Source organism: Perca flavescens, chromosome 12 (genome assembly GCF_004354835.1).
Source record: "Perca flavescens isolate YP-PL-M2 chromosome 12, PFLA_1.0, whole genome shotgun sequence".
Lineage (NCBI taxonomy): Eukaryota > Metazoa > Chordata > Actinopteri > Perciformes > Percidae > Perca > Perca flavescens.
In genome coordinates this window covers 27796620-27817051 of record NC_041342.1, presented here as the reverse complement: position 1 = coordinate 27817051, position 20432 = coordinate 27796620, and the positions used below count along the sequence as shown (strand labels likewise).

The 20432-nt window shown below is 41.3% G+C and overlaps 1 protein-coding gene across 1 annotated transcript in view; it reads right to left on the bottom strand.

Annotated features, from left to right (window-relative positions):
• Positions 1–20432, bottom strand: part of map4l (microtubule associated protein 4 like) — a 101577-nt gene that overhangs the window by 8457 nt on the left and 72688 nt on the right. The window contains exons 6-11 of the mRNA XM_028594104.1: positions 14317–14654; positions 12288–12476; positions 10252–10357; positions 8683–8742; positions 6650–6891; positions 3384–3443 (exon numbers count right to left, since the gene is read on the bottom strand). Coding sequence (XP_028449905.1) covers positions 3384–3443; positions 6650–6891; positions 8683–8742; positions 10252–10357; positions 12288–12476; positions 14317–14654 — 995 coding nt within the window. The remainder of the gene's footprint in view (positions 1–3383; positions 3444–6649; positions 6892–8682; positions 8743–10251; positions 10358–12287; positions 12477–14316; positions 14655–20432) is intronic.

Here is a 20432-nt window from a genome sequence, read left to right as displayed (position 1 = left end):
GACATGCACGCACACAGAGCTGTAGCCCCCAAACAGAGTTAAGTTTTCCTCTTTCTATTTCAGTACACCTGTAGTAGCTGCTACGTTGTGATACATCATGTCGCCTCAGTTGCGGTGAGGAATGTTGCTAATGCAAAACAAGGGACACAACACAACTGGATTCTGAAAATGTTTCCCATTATTACTACAAGTGAAGACAAAGTACTAAGTGAAAGTAAACCAGGGAAAGGTGACCATATTACATGGAGTGCCGCAAGACTGAAGACTACACACAGTCATTCCACTAGTGAGGTCATCTCTGGATGCCTTTTGTGCCTATGTGCACTCTTCATCTGTGCACATCGTCTTCAACCATCGATATGTACATGCTGTAGCACTGCTACACTAGCAACGTCCTGTATAGTAGGTGCAGTGGACAAATCTGCAAATAGCACACAAGAAGTGAACGAAACCAGTTTGTCAACACTTTCAACAATGCCATTTGTGTATTATTTGTGTCTTGTACTTGCTTCATATTTCTACTTGTCTTCACAATTTGCCAACTTCATGCTCCATGGAGGCACAGACCAACAAGCCACTGAGCCAGTGAGACTGGAAACCACAATGCTACAAATGTCAAGGTGCGCGACACCAGTCAGGGCTTAATTGTGGGGGTTTGCAGTGGTGCGTGCAAGAGCATGTACGCTGGTACAAAGACGAAAAAATGGGGCCATTTGTGTGTTATACAGTAGCCTTTAGTTGCACTCAAAATGGGTTTGGGTTGTTCACTGGTAGTTAAGTCAAGCCAAGGAGAAGATAGGAACACATTTAACCTCACAGGGTCCTTTCACCATTTCTGTTAACCCTCTACACCTCTGACTCCAAATACAACTCCCAAGTCCTGCCGCCTGCAGAAGTTCTCGGATGACTCGCAAAGTGTCGGCTGCATCCCCAAAGGGGAAGGAAGCTGAGTCCAGGGGCGTTGTGACTCCTCCATTAAGTGGTGTGAGCTGAACCACCTGCAGCTTAACACTGGTCGTAAGACGTCGTCTTAGTGGCTCTCACCCTTTCCACGATGTGCTGCTCACAGGAGCACCTTTAAGAGTAGACTGTTACCCACCACTTTGCATAACAAGAAATCCTTCCTTTCCGTGGCAATCAAACTCTTCAACTAATCTACTTAATGTGAATTTCCCCAGTTGGGGATCAATAAAGTTTATCTCATCTTATCTGATGCAGAGAGATGGATAGCAGAGACATGGGGTGCTGAGGTAGCTCCAGCCTCCATTTCAGCTCTTTTCTGCTCTGTTCATTTCATCGCTGTCTTTCTCTCTGGATTACGGTCTCCTTTGGATTACAATCATTACATTCTCTGACTTGCGGGACATAATGGGACATAATGTGAAATAATGGGACATTAAGTGCAATATCATGGACATAGTCACGAACATTCTGAATCAACCTTACACACTTACTGTACCTGTAGTTCAGATTGGATATTGTGCAAACATATTTATATGCAACCCACCTGTTGTACTGTAACTGCAGTTTCCCTCGGGATAAGTAAAGTTCTATCTTATCTTATCATAGCTGCAGCTTCAATCTATTTTATTTCGTACAAGTAGTAACATCTTGAAAAATGGGTCATCAGTCCCCACTGGGGTGTCCTTTGGAAAGTGTTGAGGTATAAGGAGGTGTAGATGATGCTACTGATGCAGTTAGAAAAAGGTTGTAGTATGAAGCTCAGTGGATGTAAATGTTAGGGTGTAATGGAAATGAAAATGAAATGAAAAATCTGAAAGTCTGTTTAGGTGTGTATGCTTTTTTGTCTGGGTACCACAAAATCCAGTATAAGCAGTGTGGTATTAGGAGCTCCCAGAACCACTTAGCTACGCTTAATGAGTATCCTGAGTATCCTGAGTTGTGGTATTCCTTCTTTAGTTTGATATGTTTCAATGTTCACGATAGACACTGACGGATGCACTTTGTACAGTAGATTTTAAGGGGCATGTTAAAAACCAGGAAAATGCATGTACTGTACTTGTGCAGTCTATTGCACATTAGTGTCTCTTTCCCTGGCCGTGCTGGCCGCAATGTTTTTTTTCCCACTATGGCCATGCCAAGACCCGCCCTTCAATAGCATTCACACACTACTATTGGCCAGGTATCCATGCTTACATGTACAGGTCTATCTCCTGACCAATACTTTACAATCTCAAGGCTTTACACAAATAAACCTTGGTTTTAGAATTGTATAATACAGAGAGTAATAATTTAAATGTACAGTTTGAGAGTTTTACAAATGTCTCTTTTATATGGCTGTCTATGGTTAAAATGATTTGTGTTGCAGTACCACAGTTCCCACGAGGACGACCACCTTGTCTACTGCTGCGTTTCATTAGTAGTTCCACTTCCCCTCGCTCACTTCCCCTGAGACCTTGATAAACCGTAACAGCATACGCCGCACGGAGGCCACTTGGAGGATTAAAAATTAGGGGATTAAAATGGAACACACCCGCCCTTGTTCACTTTCAGCCCAAACTGTTCGGATGGACCTCCAGTTGTAGGGTTAGCGCTTCTGCTTCAAGTGGGTTTTATTTTCCATTAATTATGTTCATTCTTTCCTTGTTTTTACGTTAATTCTATGTCTGTTTATGTCATGTAATTTCCTTATTGTGAATCACTTTGTGCTGGATTTCTTATATAAAAGCTGCTACACAAATATTATTTATAAAATGTATTATTATTATTATAATTTTTTTTTAAATCATCAGAAATACCTGCATACCTGGTAATCGGCTGCATGAGTTTCTGATTTAGAAAGTTTGTTTCAGTAAAATATCAAGCTATTAATGAGATTTTCTTATGAAACTATCTACTAAAAAGCCGAAATGTATTTATTCATCTTCTCCTTTGGCGGTCAGAAACCAGAGTTTTTCCGGTTGTACATTGCTGCCAACTAACCATGGATGTAGTTTCTTGCACAAAATGCATAGCTGCAATGCACTGTTGGTAATATCCACCTCTGGAGTGAACATTGTTGTTCATTCGCTCCCTCAGCCCTCCGAGGCAATTAAAGTGACTGTCTGTAGCGAATCTTGGAAGATGTATGACAAGTTAAAAATGCCAGTATTCTGTAATTACTACTTGTGGCGACTGTTGATAATATTATTTATTATAATAATATCCACACACATCTTGTTTAGACCCAAGTTCTTTCAGTCTCCTTTATAGAAAACTGTTCGATAATAATATTCATAATGAAATGAGTGTGGACTGATATTTACTTAGTTCTTAAAGTAGTGTTAAGAGAAGGGTGTGTTGTGTCCTGGGTGGATGTAGAATGGGTGTATGAGTGGAGAGTAGAGAGAGAAGGCGGAAGGGTGTAGATGGTAGGGACTCACTCTGGCCTTGGTGGCAGGGGTGGAGGGGTCCGACGCCTTGTTGTTCGGGGTGGAGGAGACCTGAGGAGACAACCAATCCCTGGTCAATACAACCTCCAATTGTACAGAGGTCATTACAGCCAATCCAACGGGGAAGCATGTGATTGTTTGGAAAATAAAAGCATGGATCAAAAAGAAGCAAAATGAACCAAGCTTTATAATCAAATTAACTTGGTCAATAATTGATACTAGTTGCACCAATTAGATGTAAGACATAATTATGGGCCTTAAATGGGAGTATAATGAACAAAAATGTGTTTGTAGAACTGCGACCGGATGTACTGTGTCAGATGGATAACGGATAATGGTGAACTGGAGCAGATGGAGCGGTTTTCAAAACATGACAAGATTAGACATATATATAGACATAGATAAGATTAGTAGCAATACAATGCAGTTTGTCAGTTAATGACAAGAGTCAAATATCAGCACAAAAACTGTGTAAGAATAATTACCCAACCAGTAAGCAACAGATCAAACGTCACATTACTGCTACAGTACTATTGTTCAGACAAACAATACCAGTCCAATTCATAAATACTGAGGATTGCGAGGTTGTTAGGCCAGTAAGCTCCTGTTGAATGGAGCGTATTAGAATACATACATAATAGAATACATACATATTAGACTAACCAAGACAAAGCAATATTAGCATCACTGGAGACCGAATGAGTCAGTGACACTTCATGTGATGCAGGGCGGCAGTGTGTTTGTGAGTGTTAAGTGGCTTCACTCTGACAGAGAGACACAAAATGTGTAGGAGAATGTCTTTGAAAAGGCCAGAGAGAGACCACACAGCAGGAACAGACCTGCTCCTGCAAAATCCAGATCATCTGCCTGAAAGAGTGACTACTGTCCAAAGATTACAGTTTAATGATGACAACCAGAGACTCTGCGACATTCCAGTGTTGAATACAGGAAGATATATGAGGTTAGGCCAATTTCACAGAGCCATTTGGAGAGGCAACTACTGCTCCTTCTCTGCACTGATCTGACTGTAATTGGACCATGTATAAATGATACAGGTTGAAGGAAGTGAGGAATCACTGTGAATGTGAAACAGGGTGTTGCTAAAAAAAGAAGCATGCATGTGGTTTCCTGGATAAATAAGAGGGAGATGTTGGCTGTGCTGGGTGGGATAAATATGAAATGGTATGCAGAGCTTGTCTACCTAGCCAGTTACTGCTACAGTATATGTACTTCTGATGATGGTTAATGGAACATGCATAGATGTGACAGAAAGATATTAAGGCCAGACTCGGCAGGCAAAAACCTGTTTCGTGCACCAGTCAATTCTTTCAGACTAGTGGAAAGAAACCTTGTCTATTTGCGTCTGTCGACTTCTCCTAAGGGTATAGGATATAAGTTCCTATCTATATTCTGAAGTTTTTACAGAGGGGTTTGTTCCTATATAATTCATAGCCAGATTGATATCCCATTTCATTCCTAAAAACATGACAAAAAGGAATTTTCTATGGCGAGATATCCAAAATTCTCTCTGTAAAAACTGTTGACTCTAATATGTCAATGAAATGAAACAAGAATTTTGAACCTGTCTTCATCGAATGTTCAGATTTCTGTTCTGGAAATGTATGCAAATCAGTGCATATTTAATAAGAGGATGCCTCATTTGCATATTTAAACATACAATTTCAGAAAACTTGCAATACAAAAAAATAACTGTCTTAATGTAAGTAAGTTTTTACCCCATTCACCTGTAGTGCCTTGCCTTAAAAGGGTGTGCCCTCCCCTCTCCATCTCATCCCCTATTATACAGTATGCCTAACCACCAGATTACACTGTGCTGCCTTACATAGCACAGAAGTGAGTATGAGAGTGATGCAAATGGAATCAAGTGTATTCAGTAGACTCAGTGGCAGAGCAGGCAGCAATCTTCTGTTGGTTTTAGTTATCATCCCCAGACACATAGTTATCACGTCTTTATGAGGATCTAAGCACCCCGCTCGCAAGGATTCATAAAATCTCCTTCCACATCAGCCCCCAGGACCAAGAATGATTTCCTACAGAAATAAAAGCCACTTTATTCTCAGAAGATCTGCCAGAACACATTATCCTGTTATATATACTGCGGAGACAAGAAAGCATCTGATGCTTGCAGATTCAGACAGACAGACGGAAAACAAACTCACGAGGCTAGCAGGATTCTGGTGGAAGATCAAGACTACATCTACACTTAACTGGCTACATCTGAAAACACATATTTTTCTCTTCGGTTTGGCTTTGTGCCTACACTAAACTGGCGCATTTCACACCGAAAAAAAGGAGCTTTCTAAAAACTCTCGGGCTTGCATTTGGTGCAAATGGAACCTTATGATGCAAACTACGGAGGATTTACAATGCAAACACTGTGAAAAGTAATACACATTCTGATATGCATTTCCTTTTGATGTATGCATGTACTGTCATTATTAAATGGAGAAAAAAAAACAATGTTACAAGGACATTTGTTTAACTTTTTGTATTTAATAACTGAATTAATTATTTTTCATTGTAATACACAAATTTTCCAGCTCACATTTAAATCAAACCCAACACTGAAAACAAATTGAAGACGTGTATTTCAGTGTCGTCCAGCAGGAGCCCTGTCTCCCAAAATGTACGTTCCCACACAACTAATCTGCATTCTCGATTACGTTTCGAGGGAAATCTATTTAGTCCCAGAGTACATTTCTTTTTGAGGTATCACAAATATGTTTCTAATCAAAGTCCACGTAGGGAGGGAGGGGAATAAATCGGTCACGACTGTCACTCAGGAGACCGCTGTTCATGTCCCATGTGATAAGTCAATGTTGGCTTATTTTAAGTTATGTAAAAAACACGTTGTTTTTTTTAAACCCAAACCATGATCTTTACCTAACCTAGTACCTAACCTTTTGTTTCAATTCACAACGTTAACCATGTGTTAAAACAATGGTAATCCAGGAGAAAATACGTTTCCCTCGAAACGTAATCGCGATCGGAATTCAACTAGATTGGAAAATAATTTTTCAGGAGACAGGGTTGATAACAGAGAAGAGCACAGATGCTTCGAGGGATGATCTTGGCAGAATTCCCAGTCGGTGTTGACAGCTCAGCTAATTGGTGCTATCTTACGGTGACTGGTTTAATGGAGGATGATAAGCTACGGTAATGTATGATTCAACACTGTGTAAATACGTGTTGTGCATTATTTATAGACCGCCCTTGTACCGTCTGGTTTGTCCTACCTTTCCTCCGCCAGGCTGGTACTTGATGTTGTCAATGGATCCGATCTTGGAGCGGACGTTCTTCAGGTCAGGTGTTGGAGCGTTGATGGGCCGGGGGGTTCGAGGAGCACGCGGCACCGCCGGCTTCTTCTCCATTGGGGTCTGCTTGGGCACGGGGGGTTTAGTGATGACACGGCGGCGGTGAGAGGTTTCGCCGTTAGTGGAGGCAGCAGGAGTGGTGGTGGAGGCTTGGCGAGGACGGGCTACAGAGGAAGGAACAAAAACGGTAACAGGAATGAAGTATTTCAGTTTTTGTGAAAGCTGAAAAGTAAACACTAGTCAAAACAACTTCTGTTCCGCGTGTAATGGCGCGTTCTTTTTGTCCAACGAAGTCGATTTACGAGTCGTTTTCCGGAGTTACGAACCGGAAGTTGCAAAAAGAACGCCACCGAGGTCGTATATATAGGACCCCGAGTTCACTTTCAAAGATGGCTACGTCGTGCATCACACGTAGTAAACATTGTGTTTTCTACAATTTTAAACACTTTTGTCTTTGTTGTAACCAAATGAAGAAGTGGTACACATAGCACTGTATACTGCTACCTATAGGCATGTCACTACAGTCTTATTAGGAGTTAAATACCGACTAGTGAGTTATTTTGTAGCTTGTGCAGCTGAGACTGAAAGGCTAGAGACGCTCCGTTGCTATATGACAACAATGGCTTTAAGCCGAGTCTTGAGCAGAAAGCAGAGCAGTAGCTTAACGTTAATCAAAACGTAATTTTCATGTATCAAACTGTGAAATATATTTGTGTAATATGTCAATAACTGGGTGAATAGAATCCTAAATGTTACTAAAAATGTTAAAAAATCCATCTTTTCTCCAACTCGTAGTATTGTGTGACAAAAAGAACGCAACAACCCACGGTTACTCGTTTTCCGACATGGATGTGACGTCACACTCGAGCTACTAGTCGCGATTACAAGACAAAAAGAACGCACCATAAAGTGAATGTTAACATTAATGAAATGGAGACGTAACGGTTCACAGAGTTTATAGGTGCAACCATGTTATTTCACTGGCCGTAAACAAGTAAACTGGCTATGTCTAGTGAAGAAGAAGAGGAGCATGTTGCCGTAGTATTCATCACTGAGGTACTGGTATTGATCAACACGTGTATGGAATATACCACATTATCGATCAATGATGTGGTTATTTCGTATAAAGGGGCAGTAAATGTCACACATTGTTCCCTTAAGCGGGGCAGACACTGTACAGATTAAGCCCCATTTCACCGCAAATTTGCCTTTGACAAATTTAAGAATCAGACCAAATTTCTACCAGATGAGTTGTGATTTGATGTGCAGTTTGAGGGTGGGGTCACACAACGCCTGATTGACTTCCTGAGCAATTAACGATCTGGCTGTGAGACAGTTGGAGGGATTTCTGGCACGTCACACTGAGCATTTCAATGATCAGATGTCCTAACATGGCTGCTGTCAAAATATCTTTATTTCTTTGCTTTTTACCCTGTTTTTAGTCTCCTGTAGGACTTTGGGATTGATTTTTCAATGAAAAGTGCTTTACAAATGAAATGTATTATTATTATTATTATTATTATTATTATTATTATTATCTGTTATAAGCTGCAGTGAAACAGTTTTTTTTTTAGTATTTTACATGTTGCTAAAACTGTAGTCTTAAGATTGCTGTACTATAAAACTGAACTTTGCTGCAGAACAGACAGACCATATTGTCTGCATCGCCCCGAGTTTTTCTTACTTTCTGTTCATAGTAATAATTGCACAAAGTAACGCTGCCTTTCTCTCTTTTCATAACATCACGGCCGGTCAATTGATCCGTACATATGAGCACAACAGTCCCAGGTTCAGTCTGCCCAGCCTTAGAGGTGCCTGAAGCAGCTTTTACTGTATGATCATGTATATAGTTCTATCCATAACCTTTATTTTATTCTAGTGACATTTACAATTCCATGAGAACAATATTGAAACAAGTATTACTGAACTTTCTTTCCTTTCTCTTAGTTTATTACCTGTAGTCTTGGGTTTCTTGGCCTCGCCTGTCTTGTTCTCAGTCTTGTCATTCTTGCTCGCTGTAGACAGGAAACAAAGCGACATAAGCATAGACACACTAGAGTGACCAAGTGACCCATGACACTTTAGCCGTTGACCATATGGGGGCAAAATTGTATTTTGCAGTCTGAAACACAGTGCATGCATATTTTGTTGCCATAATGTCTGGACTGTAAACTAAGTGGTTAATGGCTCTATTCTGACAAATCTGGGTCTTAACATTTGGTTTAACAGCACATTTACGGTTTGGTTCATTGTATGTTGGATGTGCTAACACGTGGCTCAGCGATGAATGCAACTATTCACCAAACCCTGAGATGTTTCATTATTAGATTTTTCAAATAAACGCTGTAGAAAAATGGAGAGATTTGAACAGCTGGAATTTATTGCCTATTTTTCTACTGTCAAAATCACATCAAAAAGAAAAGAAGCAGGTGATTGGCTGCCGATAGCTGACAATCCAAAGTCTTGCCATAGTCAAGTTTCCTGTACAACAAAATCCTGAAGTTGGCTGGCACAAAAACAGACCACATTAAAAAATCAATATCTGTTTAAGTGTACACCTTATTTGGAATATTTTCACCGCTTTACTTTGCAGCCAAACAGCCCTGTTTAAGTTTACACAAGTGAACTGAAGCTGTTATATCGCTCTTTTAAAAGCCACCAGACTTGACTAACTGCCACTTTGCTCATTTGAAAGCCATGATGTCTCTCTCTCATGGGCAGGCCCATTTTTTTGCTTTATAGCAACTCAATTGGCAATGGCTTGAATGTAACAGACGTTCATTAATATCAAAATGGTACGCACTAAAGCTTTAAGGGCTTCCGGTGACTTGAAGATTGTCTTGCATGCAGTCTGAGCAAAAGTGAGTAATTTCGCCGTTTATGGAGGTGTGACAGCACGTCTGATATGTTGATAAAGCTGTGCTGTAGGTAATGCTGCCATCATGTGGCAAAAGCATTATGGAATCTGACAAAACTGCTGCCATCGGGGCAACAGCCACAAAAGTAATGGGAGTTCACTCATGCAACTAAAATGAAATATGCACCTTGCAGTACATAACACCCATCACTGCGAACTGGGTGAATGAATCATATTCTCTGAGGGTGCTGCGCTGAAGTGCACAACAAGGCAGACTAACATAGCTCTGACTGAGTCATAGCTTCCTCTCTTGGAGAGGTGAGATACCTTTTGTGATGTGTGGATAAAAATACCAGTCTGGGGTCTTCAAAAGCCAGCTTTTGAATCCGATAAAGTGTAACATATGGTAGCAAATCAGTTAGCCCGTTGCCTGGAGTGGTAACAGTTTACATTGTGAGTCATTTCCCAGCTATTGTGGAGAGTTCAGGTCCTGTTGTAGAGGTCATGTTGCACTTTCAAGACTGTGAACTAAATAAAGCCGAGTTACTGAGAGATACTGTCTGTGACAACATCATTCATATCACACAATCAGTTACAGAGGGCAGACAGACACTGTAGCTATAAAAGAAATGGTGTTACTGTACAAGTGGGTGTGCACTGCACGTACCAGCAGGGTTACTTGCAGCAGTCGCAGAGGAGCCATTCTTACTGGCAGTCGCACGGGGTGTGGGCGTGGCCTTTGGCACAGGTGGGCGTTTCTCATTTTCTGGAGTCTGGAAACAGAGGACAGATGAGCTGTGGGTGTGTGTGTGGGTGTGTGTGTGTGTGTGTGTGTGTGTGTGCGTGCGTGTGTGTGTGTTTTTGACAGTTTGGGAGAATGAGAGTTTATCTGTATGTCTGCATGTACTTTTGCTGCTGTGTGCATGAAAGTGATGTCATCCTGTTTCCTGATTTTATGAGGAACAATCGTGCAACCATGACATACGCACAGATAATAAGCAAAAAGAAGAAGAAGAAGAAGAAGAAGAAGAAGAAGAAGACAGACTTATGACAAACAGGAGGGGAGGAGAGAGGAATTAAGATACAGTCTTCGCAGTAAAGACATCTCTGACAGTGGCATGGTCACGAATGTCAAAAGTCATACAGGATCATGCAGGTATAAGAGCTTGTAAAGACACAGTACTGTAGGTAAGAGATTTATGTAAACATATAAACATCTTACGGGTCCAAAGTCTAAATTAGTAGGAACAAAAGGCCTTTCTCAGCATACCACATTCCAACTCATGTCCTCGGGTGTTAATACTTGTCAAGTTCAACAGGAGGAGACATTATGCGCAATCTGCAATTGTGACTAAAGCGTTCTTGCTGACATAACTGGCTCAGCCAGTCTACGGTAGTTACACTTCAACACAACTGTAAAAGATGAGCCAGGCCTTCGCAGAACAGATCACGGGAAATCGGCGCACAATGCAGCGGGTTAGATTTCTGCAGCCAGGCACTGCAGTTGCTCTCTTTGCCGACTGCAAAACTTCAGGGCATGATAGGAAATGCCTGGCCCTCTCCTGATCCAGAAATTTATTGGATTATGTTGGATTAACAACATTGCATTTTGTAGAAAGCTTTAATTTTTGTGAATGAAGTTTTGTTCTGTTTACAGAATAAATGTGGTGGTGTTGTTGTTGTTGTCGTTGTTGTCGACTGGGAGAGAGAGATGGGGAAGACATGCAGGAAATCGTCACAGGTTGGATTTGAACCCTGGACCTCTGCATCGAAGCAGTATATGTGCACCTACTCTACCCACTGATCCAACCCTGCCACACTGATTACATTCTTGAAGTATCAAGCAACTTTCCAGAAGTGGGATGTGAGGATTCTTAAAATCCCATCTGAACAGATGTTATGTTCTGATGATCAGAAAATCTGACTGATCACTAATTGTAAATAGTCGTTTATTTCTGCCTTGTGTAATTTCACTGATTTATTCATTGTTTTGAATTTCTTTAGTGTAAGAGGAACAGGTCCAGCAGCTAGGCAGTGGATTCATCTACTGCTGTAAACTGATACGATTGCTGCCTTACATGATCATTCTAGTCCATCTAAATTATCATGAGAAATAATTGAGTAATATGGTTGTTATTATGATCACAGATAGCCTATATAGCATTATAATAGGCTACTTTGTCATACAAAAGAACATCATTAGGACAATAAGTATTACTAATTACTGAGTACTAGCCGAAAAGATTGGTCTGATAACATTTTATTAAATCTGGAGGGATCTTACAGGATGTAACTATTTCTTTGACTTCCTGTACAAGGCTGTTTGAAACTGTCCGTCTTGACTGCACCTTACTTCAATAAAACAACATAATTGTACCAAAACAATATTTGGTGACAGAGTAACAATTTGTCATTTATCAGCTTAGCTCATATCTACCATCATTGCCTCTGGTTGATTTGACACCAGAAATGCATGCTGGGATAAACCGAGTCCACACAATTCCTCCCCCAAAGTATTCTCGATAAATAAGGACACTTTAGGGCATCCAGACCGAGCTAAAAGCGACTTAAAGTTGTGATGATGTTTCACAAGTCAACAAGTACAGACAAAAACGCGGAGCATGCCAATCTTCACTAAAATGGAACATATTACATTCATCCAATTTGCACAGAACTATATCTAGCCATGTGTATTATACTCACCTTGGCAGCCTTAGCGGAGCCAGCTGCGTTTGGCGGCCGCTTAGCGGCGGTGGGTGTGGTCGCCTTGGGTACAGGGCTTTTTTTATTGGCTGAGGCTGTGGTGGGGGAAGGGCGTTTGGCCTCGCCATTGGTGGAGAGGGTGGATGGGCGGGATTTAGCTGAGTTTGGTTTAGATGAACCCACGTCAGGCTGGTGATAATGCAATTAAAAGAAGCCACAATGCAGTAAAAAAAAAAGAGGAGAGAGGGAAAGACAGAAAAAGGAGGACAGATAGAGAGAGAGAGAGAAAAAGCAGATACGAAATCACTGATTGCAATGACAGCGTGATACGGCAGCACAGCCAGCAACCATGTGACAATCACAAAATAAAATCTAAAATAAAATAAGCAATTCATAGCCGCTTTACAGAGCTCATGAGTTGTAAATTATAAAATTATAAGCCTCAAATGTGATGAAATGAGCAGCAGTCCAAAAGTATAGATATTAGAGAATCAGCAAACACACAATATCTAATAGATACTAAAGGATGGACGTACAATTTAGCACTTATACATACTTACTAAAGACACAGAAGGTGGCACAGCAAAGTTAATCTATACACCTTCACTAAACAGGTGGTGCTGGAAGCTTGGTGACGTAGCGACAACTCGCAGGGCTACTGTAGCTGGTAAGCTAACTGCTTACACGCTAGCTAGCTGGGAACATGCTAGCGCCAGTGAGTCACAATAGCTCTCTGAACTTCTGTCTATTTTCTTTGAGTCTGTACACTCACCCCAGCATTTGTTCCGAGGATTGTACATTATTTTATTCAATAAAGAGTTATTTAAGAGGGGTAAAAGCTCATCCTGAACTGGCTCTTGTTAGCTTTGTCGCTAATGGGACAATAAGTTCATATACAGTGGTCACGCTTTCCCAGACCTTCCTTCACAGCGCTGCGAAGGAGGGTCTAGCTAGTCAACATAGCATTACGGGATTGGAGAGAAACGTGCTCTGGTTTATTGGCATTTCTTTAAACCAATCACAATCGTCACTGAGCTCAGGTGCCGCTGCAAAATAGCCTCGGGAAGGAACTTGTTTTGGTGGAACATCAAAAGTTGTTTTAGTTATGCAACAGAAAACTCAGATTGGACAGATAATCTAGCTAGCTGTCTGGATTTACCCTACAGAGATCTGAGGAGCAGTTAACCATAGTCCTGATAAATCTGTGTCCAAGTTTAGAATGCCAACACAACAAAAGGGTTAGGTAACGGAAATCCGGCTGAAAAAGAAGGACATCCGGCTGAATTTCTGGCGGTAACGGGGCAATCCCAAAAGTGGAGAGTTGTGGATATAGAATACATATACAGTAATCTATTCAGAGACATATTTGACATATTTGTGCCCTTGACTCCTGTCTCCTAACTGTCTAGTTAAACCATGCCTTCGACAATTAGCCGAGTCAATCAACAGAAAAATAACCTGAAACCATTTTGACAAGTGATTAATTGTTTAATTCAATATTCCAGCTTGCCATTCATGAGGATTTGCCGCTATTGTTAGTTAGTCGAACAAAACAAGCAATTTAATGACATCACCTTGGGCTTTAGGAAACTCCGACTGACATTTTATAGACTAATCGAGAAAATGATCTGCAGATGATTCCATAATGAAAATAATGGTAAGTTGCAAGCTTAAATAAAAGTGGATGATACAACACAGCTAATAAGCTATAATAGCTTCCTCAAGTTTGGACTTCCAATTTCTTCAAGATGGTTTGCTATTGGTCAACCTGACTTACGTGGAAGATGTCTGTGTAATTTCTGCTATCAGACTGAGCATCCATGTGTGTGTCTGTGTGTTTGTGTGTCTTGCTCAAGGACACTTGAACAGGCTGTTGGACACATTGGCTGTGGCAGAGTTCAAAGCTGTGACCTTTGGGTGCCGGGGCTGTTTCTGTACCCACTGGACACTCTTTCACTTTAAAAGTGTAAATCTGTATGCAGGAAATGTGTGTGGACAGCAGTATTCTCTGCGTGTGTGTGTGACCCACCTTGCTCTTGCTGTCAGGGCTGGGCAGGGTCTTGCTGCTGTTGCCTGTTGGAGACTTGGCTGTCCCTTTCCCTCCCTTCTCGGCCAGCTTCTTCTCCTCTTCCTTCTTCTCGTCTTTGTTGGTCTTCTCCGGCTTGTCCACCTTCTCTGCCTTCTCGTTGGCCTTGTTGTTTTTCTCCGCGTTCATCTTCTCCATCTTCTCCTCGTCTTTGAGGATCTTCTCAGACTTCTGGTTCTTGTCCGGGCCAGTGTCCTTCTTCTGCTGATCGTCTTTCTCTTTCTTGTCAAAGGCGTCAAACTTGTCTGTCTTCTCCTGCTTGTCCTTGTTGTCAGATTTCACTGTGACAGAAAGAATGTCATTGTCAGCATGAAAACTTTTGACTGTATAAATGAACACAATTCTACAGCAAGTACAACTGGTGAACAGCAGTTTTTTTGCAAAGCACTTGGAAAAAAAGAGATGGGTGCACAATTAGTTTGAGATTTCAAATCTGATTGATTATGTGGTATAAGTATAGCACATATACCATTTCTATAAATGAAAATGGCTTTTTTAATACAGTTTTTGTGAGTGCACAATAATTATTTCAAGCAACTATGCCAGGACGAAAAAGCTATTCTAACAGGTCAATTAACAGAGGTCCTCTATAAAAACAAACAGGAGCTTCTCTTATATTTAAAAAAAAAAGAAAGTATGACAAACATTATTGTTAGTTGTAGGCACAAACACCACTGTCACGGTTTCAGGAATTGCAGGTTTGGACTTAAATGAAGAAGAAGCGATGAAGAGGTTGCAGGGAGAGTTTCAATGATTGAATGATGGAAATAAACTTGCAGTTCAAATAAAGCAGGCTAAGCAGGCTGTGTGCCAGGATTATGAAAACACCATACAGGGACATCTATCCTCAGAGGAAGCACTAGGTCAAACTGGGTTGCAGCACCAATGTTGCTAACAGCTGATTCATGGGATGAGCACAGTATGAGAGAGAAAAAGAGAGAATAAAGTTAAAGAATGACAGGGAAAAGGGAGCAGAGGGAGACAGAGTCAGAAGGAGTTCGAGAGGTTGATGGGTTTAAGGACAGACAGCTGGCGGGTCTGAGGGATGGGGGGACAGAAAGAGACAGAGGCTCTTTGTTGCCACCAAGACATCTCTTACATAACAGTGACACTGGACAGGCTCATGCTGTGCCATAATGTCCCCTCATTTCCCTCTGTGCTGACGTTTGCTGTGTGATAACTGCCCTATCTCCTCTGAATCGATGCCAATTTGCTGCTGTTGTTTTTTTTTTCCAGCAAACAAGCCAGCAACATTGAGCGGATCCCTCTGGAACGATGGCTGCCATTAAACAAGATGTATTTGTTATGTTACTTTGAACTGTGGTTGCAAACTAGTTCAGCCTTGAGCCCAAATCAGAAACGGGCTATGGTTATGAGCGTGGAGAATTCTCACATGAATGGCTCATGTGTGGTCATGCAGGCAACAGAAAAAGCTAAAGTGTAGAGAGCATTTGGAGTTTGGTTATCCTCCTTCAATCCTGATTCACTACTCGTCTAACACTATTGTTTTGTGGTGCTTCAGAATGAAGTCACTTCTTGCCTTGAAATGTCACACTATGCAATGTCATGTTAATGCAAACTCATCACTTGCTGCAGCAAAGCCTCTCATTGCCACCTACTTGTTTCATAAATTTTAATTACATTTTTAAATAATTCCTTGATTCCTTACAGTGCTTTGGTCTTATCTGATTTTGTTGTCCGAGAGAGAACATATGCATCACTATTATGCGTATCTTTTCCAGAGCTCTTTAGTGATTAATGCCCATTACAACTGTAGCTCTTAGTCTTTTCGAAGAAGACTAAGGCGTTCCGTCCTTCGTCTACTCTGGGCGGTGTGTTCAAATTGTCCTTTGTTCTTTACTGCCAAAGATAACAAAATCCAGGTCTTAAAAGAGTACCACTGCTTTTGAATTGTTGTCCTTTATCATGGTTGGACTCACGGTTGACAGTTTAAAAAAAGATCAAAACCAGAACTAGCAGAACAAGAGATATTGTCAGACAGAGACATAGTTACACAAAACAATCTCAAGTCAAAGCTTTCAACCAGTGCTGATGAAGCCCCACACCCATCTACGAACTCAGCCTTCATTTTGATCTCAACTACACACCTGTAAAGTTCCGTAACTGTACACGGATATGACACTATCGCAGTGACAAAATCGGTCTGCAGATAGACAGAAATATAAACATCTGGCAAAGTACTCAAACCTGTTCTGTGGTAGTTAGACCCCATTTTGCCATGATCACACACACACACACACACACACACACACACACACACACACACACACACACACACAAAGTGAAAACAACACCAGCTGCACTGTCGTGGCTGGTATTGCGGCAGGTAAAAATCTATACAGTAGGAGCTTTAATATTATATGACAATATTATTGTAGCTTTAACACAAACTGGTGGTTTTATTGCTCATGCCACAGTGGTTTAAATCACTGCATCACTCCAACCTTCAACACCAGCAATATGACTCATCCAACATGAAACTGCTGGCTTTGGGTGCAGAGGATCCATCTAATACCACGCTCCAATACACAGCTGCTGGCAACCAGCTGTGTGTGTGTGTGTGTGTGTGTGCGTGTGTGTTTGTGATGGAGAGAGAGTTGACTGCCATGTAAATCAGAGCATGACTAACATACACAGACATGGAGCTAGCGCAAGCATATTTTACTGCAGGCGGCCTACTCAACACGCACGCATGCACGCACGCACGCACGCACGCACGCACACACACACACACACACACACACACACACACACACACACACACACACACACACACACACACACACACACACACACACACACACACACACACACACACACACACACTCCCTTTCAGTCTCACAAACATGAACCCAGTTTGAGTATTAACCGCTGTAGCTCCTGCTCGCTAGCATGACAGCTATCAAGCTTCCGTACTGATGTACAGGACAATCAATAGACAGTCTGATAGACCCAGGAATACAGCAATAATCCACATGACTTTGCACAGATATACAGTACACACAAACTGATGTTATGCTACAGTGTATGAGAGACACAGTATGTTCATTTTTGTAAAGCCGTCTTTATGTAATAATGATTACAATGAATGTTGTTATATCAGATTGCTACTCATTATCCATTCACTACTAACACACACTGTGTTCTGCTGTTTGTGTGGAAAACTACTCATGCTGTGTGCAGCATGAAATCAGATTGCAGTTCCAATTAATATAGACTGACTTCTTCAATAAAACAACAAAAGTTTGTTTGACTGCACAGTAAACAGATAACACCTGCTACTCTTCTGGTATTATTCCGACAATGGAGCTGCTCAAGAATGGATTGCTCTGGTTTTAAACCACACTTAAACCAAACTTTGCTGTTATCACCAGCAACCATGGGTGAAATCTTGAGGATTATTACTTAAAAAGTCAGTTGTAACATTTTGAAATGAATGTGAAACTTCAAAGGGAGCCATTGTGGGTTGGCTAGCTTGGGGATAATATGCCAATAATTCAGGCAGGAGCATTGTGCACCAGTTAAAGCCGGTAAATGACAGAAACCGGTGAAGTGCGTTACGGTTGTCCAGGCAAGTACGCACAACTTTACATAAATCGTCAGGAGACAAAAGAAAGACCCTATTACTGTGAAATAGAAAAAAAAATATGACTGGACAACATTCTTCACAAAGATCTGCATTAAAAAGGACACTAACGTTGCCGCATTTGCTTCATAATATTTGTTGAGTACATTTTTCTGCCTGTCCTCCTCCCCTCTCCTGCAACCACCCATTCATCAAATGGAAGTTAATGTCTTAAGTGCAGGTTTTTTTTGTGTTTGGTGATTTGTCCCTCTGGATTTGCTGTCCCCTCCCCCCTGTCCAGCAAGCCCACAGAGACAGCATTACAGGAAGGACAGGGATCACTATAGTTCCAACACAAAAAGTGTTTAAGTAGTAGATAACTTTATTGTCCCCGTGGGGCAGTTGGGTTCAGCATGACAGGACATGACAGGACATCAGACATATGATACAAACAAATAGTCCATAAATCAGACACCGACAGACATAACATGAAGAACATACATCACACACTACGATACACTATACACCCTCGGGTATGACCAGGCCAACTGGTTTTTAAGGCTTTTAGGGCTTGTGGTACAAAAGACTACAGGTCCCAGTCGCATCTGTATGATGGATTGGTTGTGTATTATCACTGTTAAGTTCCCTGTTAGCTCAAGCTTCAAGACTCACACTCCCCCCTCCCCCTCCCTCCCCCCCAACCCCCCCACCCCTTACAGCTGTTTTCTCCTTTGTGCACGTTTGTGTATTGTTGTGCAGCTGTGATCTATTTTTATCTGTTTGTGCTAAATGAACATGCGGTGTGCAGTCAGTGTGTGTGTGTGTCTGTGGGGGCGTGTGAATTTAAAATCTGTAAGATTCACGTCAGTGGAAGCTATTCACCTACACACGCGTACCCAAACACACACGCACGATGCTAGAAATAGCTGCTCTGGATTTGAATGAGTACAGTCAGAGTCAATGTCTAATCAATGCCCCAGCTTTTCTCTGTCGACTGCAGTCTGAAAAACAGAACACATGGCTGGATGGATAGATCATTACATAGGCAGTATATGCTGAATATAAATGCAGATATCATAATGAGGGCAATAGGGAATGACTACATTTATAGATGGTTCTTCTCTCATTAACTTTGTTATACAGAGCCATAACAAAAGACGCCAATAATCCAAACCAGCGTTCATTTTAGGTTCTAAGCCCTGGGCTGGTCCTCCCATAATCCTCTGCCAGCTCCCTTCACACACTTTTCCCTCTTTCATTTTCTGTTACATCGCTATCAACTTCAATTTGTGAAAATCTCCTTTGCATTTGTCCAAGAATTCATCAATAGGATATGAGGATGTGATAATAGTTTTGTGACATTCGTAAAATGAAATGAAATATAATGTGAAACCCAGCAAAGCAAAACCCATTTTCTCATATTGATTTACCTCATTAAAACTCCTATTAGAGGAGGAGATGACGATTAAAATAGGTTTCACCGTTGAGATAATGGAAACGAAGAAGGAGGCAGTAGCTCAGTCTGTAGGACTGGGTCCCAGTGCGGACCAAGTACGGAGTGTGGTTGGCAGCTGGAGAGGCCAGTTCACCTCATGGACACTGCCGAGGTGCCCTTGAGCACCCTTTTTTTGTTGGGTAGAATACACCTATAGGTAGAAGCCTATAATTACAACTTTAGCGGGCCCATCTACACCCAGTATGACCTGCTATCACCTTTACTGATTTACATGCCCAGTGAAGTTAACTGTCATCAAATTTAAAGGGCTTCAGCACCCATACTGTTCTTCTAACTCAGCTCATCAACTTGACTAACTACTATCTTAAATTAGCATAGCAGGTCAACCATTTAATCTACTACTACAGTGTGGCTACAAAACTACACAGTAGGTAGAAAATATTAACTTAATATAACTATAAATAGATGTTATTTTGGCTGCAAGGATCTGTTTTGTAGGATTCCCTGTAAGTGAGATTCAACGTTTGTAAAACTGAGAGCAGGGAGAATCAATGTAACCCTGCCAAAGACAAACACAAAAAAACAGAACGGATATCCACAGGTGGATAATGGTGGTGGGCAGCAGTGGAACTGTTCTAATCAAGACTGAAAGGATGCACGTAAAGAATATTCTGTGTCACTTATCGCACCCAGACAAAGCATATCGAATGCATAGTGCATGTGCTTTCTAGCAAAGTGGTAACCAGCAGTGTGGCAGCCTCCTATTGATATTCTAAAATACACCACTCGTCATACATAGTTAATGTTGGAAAAGAAGGCACAGCCAACAACCTATTCTTAGCCAAATGAAACTGAGCTGTAATGCCATGGATGTGCTCAGGTGAATAATGATGACTTTTACATTACACAACCCCTTATGACAATGAAGGCAGAGCGACATAAAAGCTAGAACAGTCCTTATGGTCCAATCGGTAGGAGCTGTGAAATTTCTGTATTGTTGCAACTCTGTATGAATTT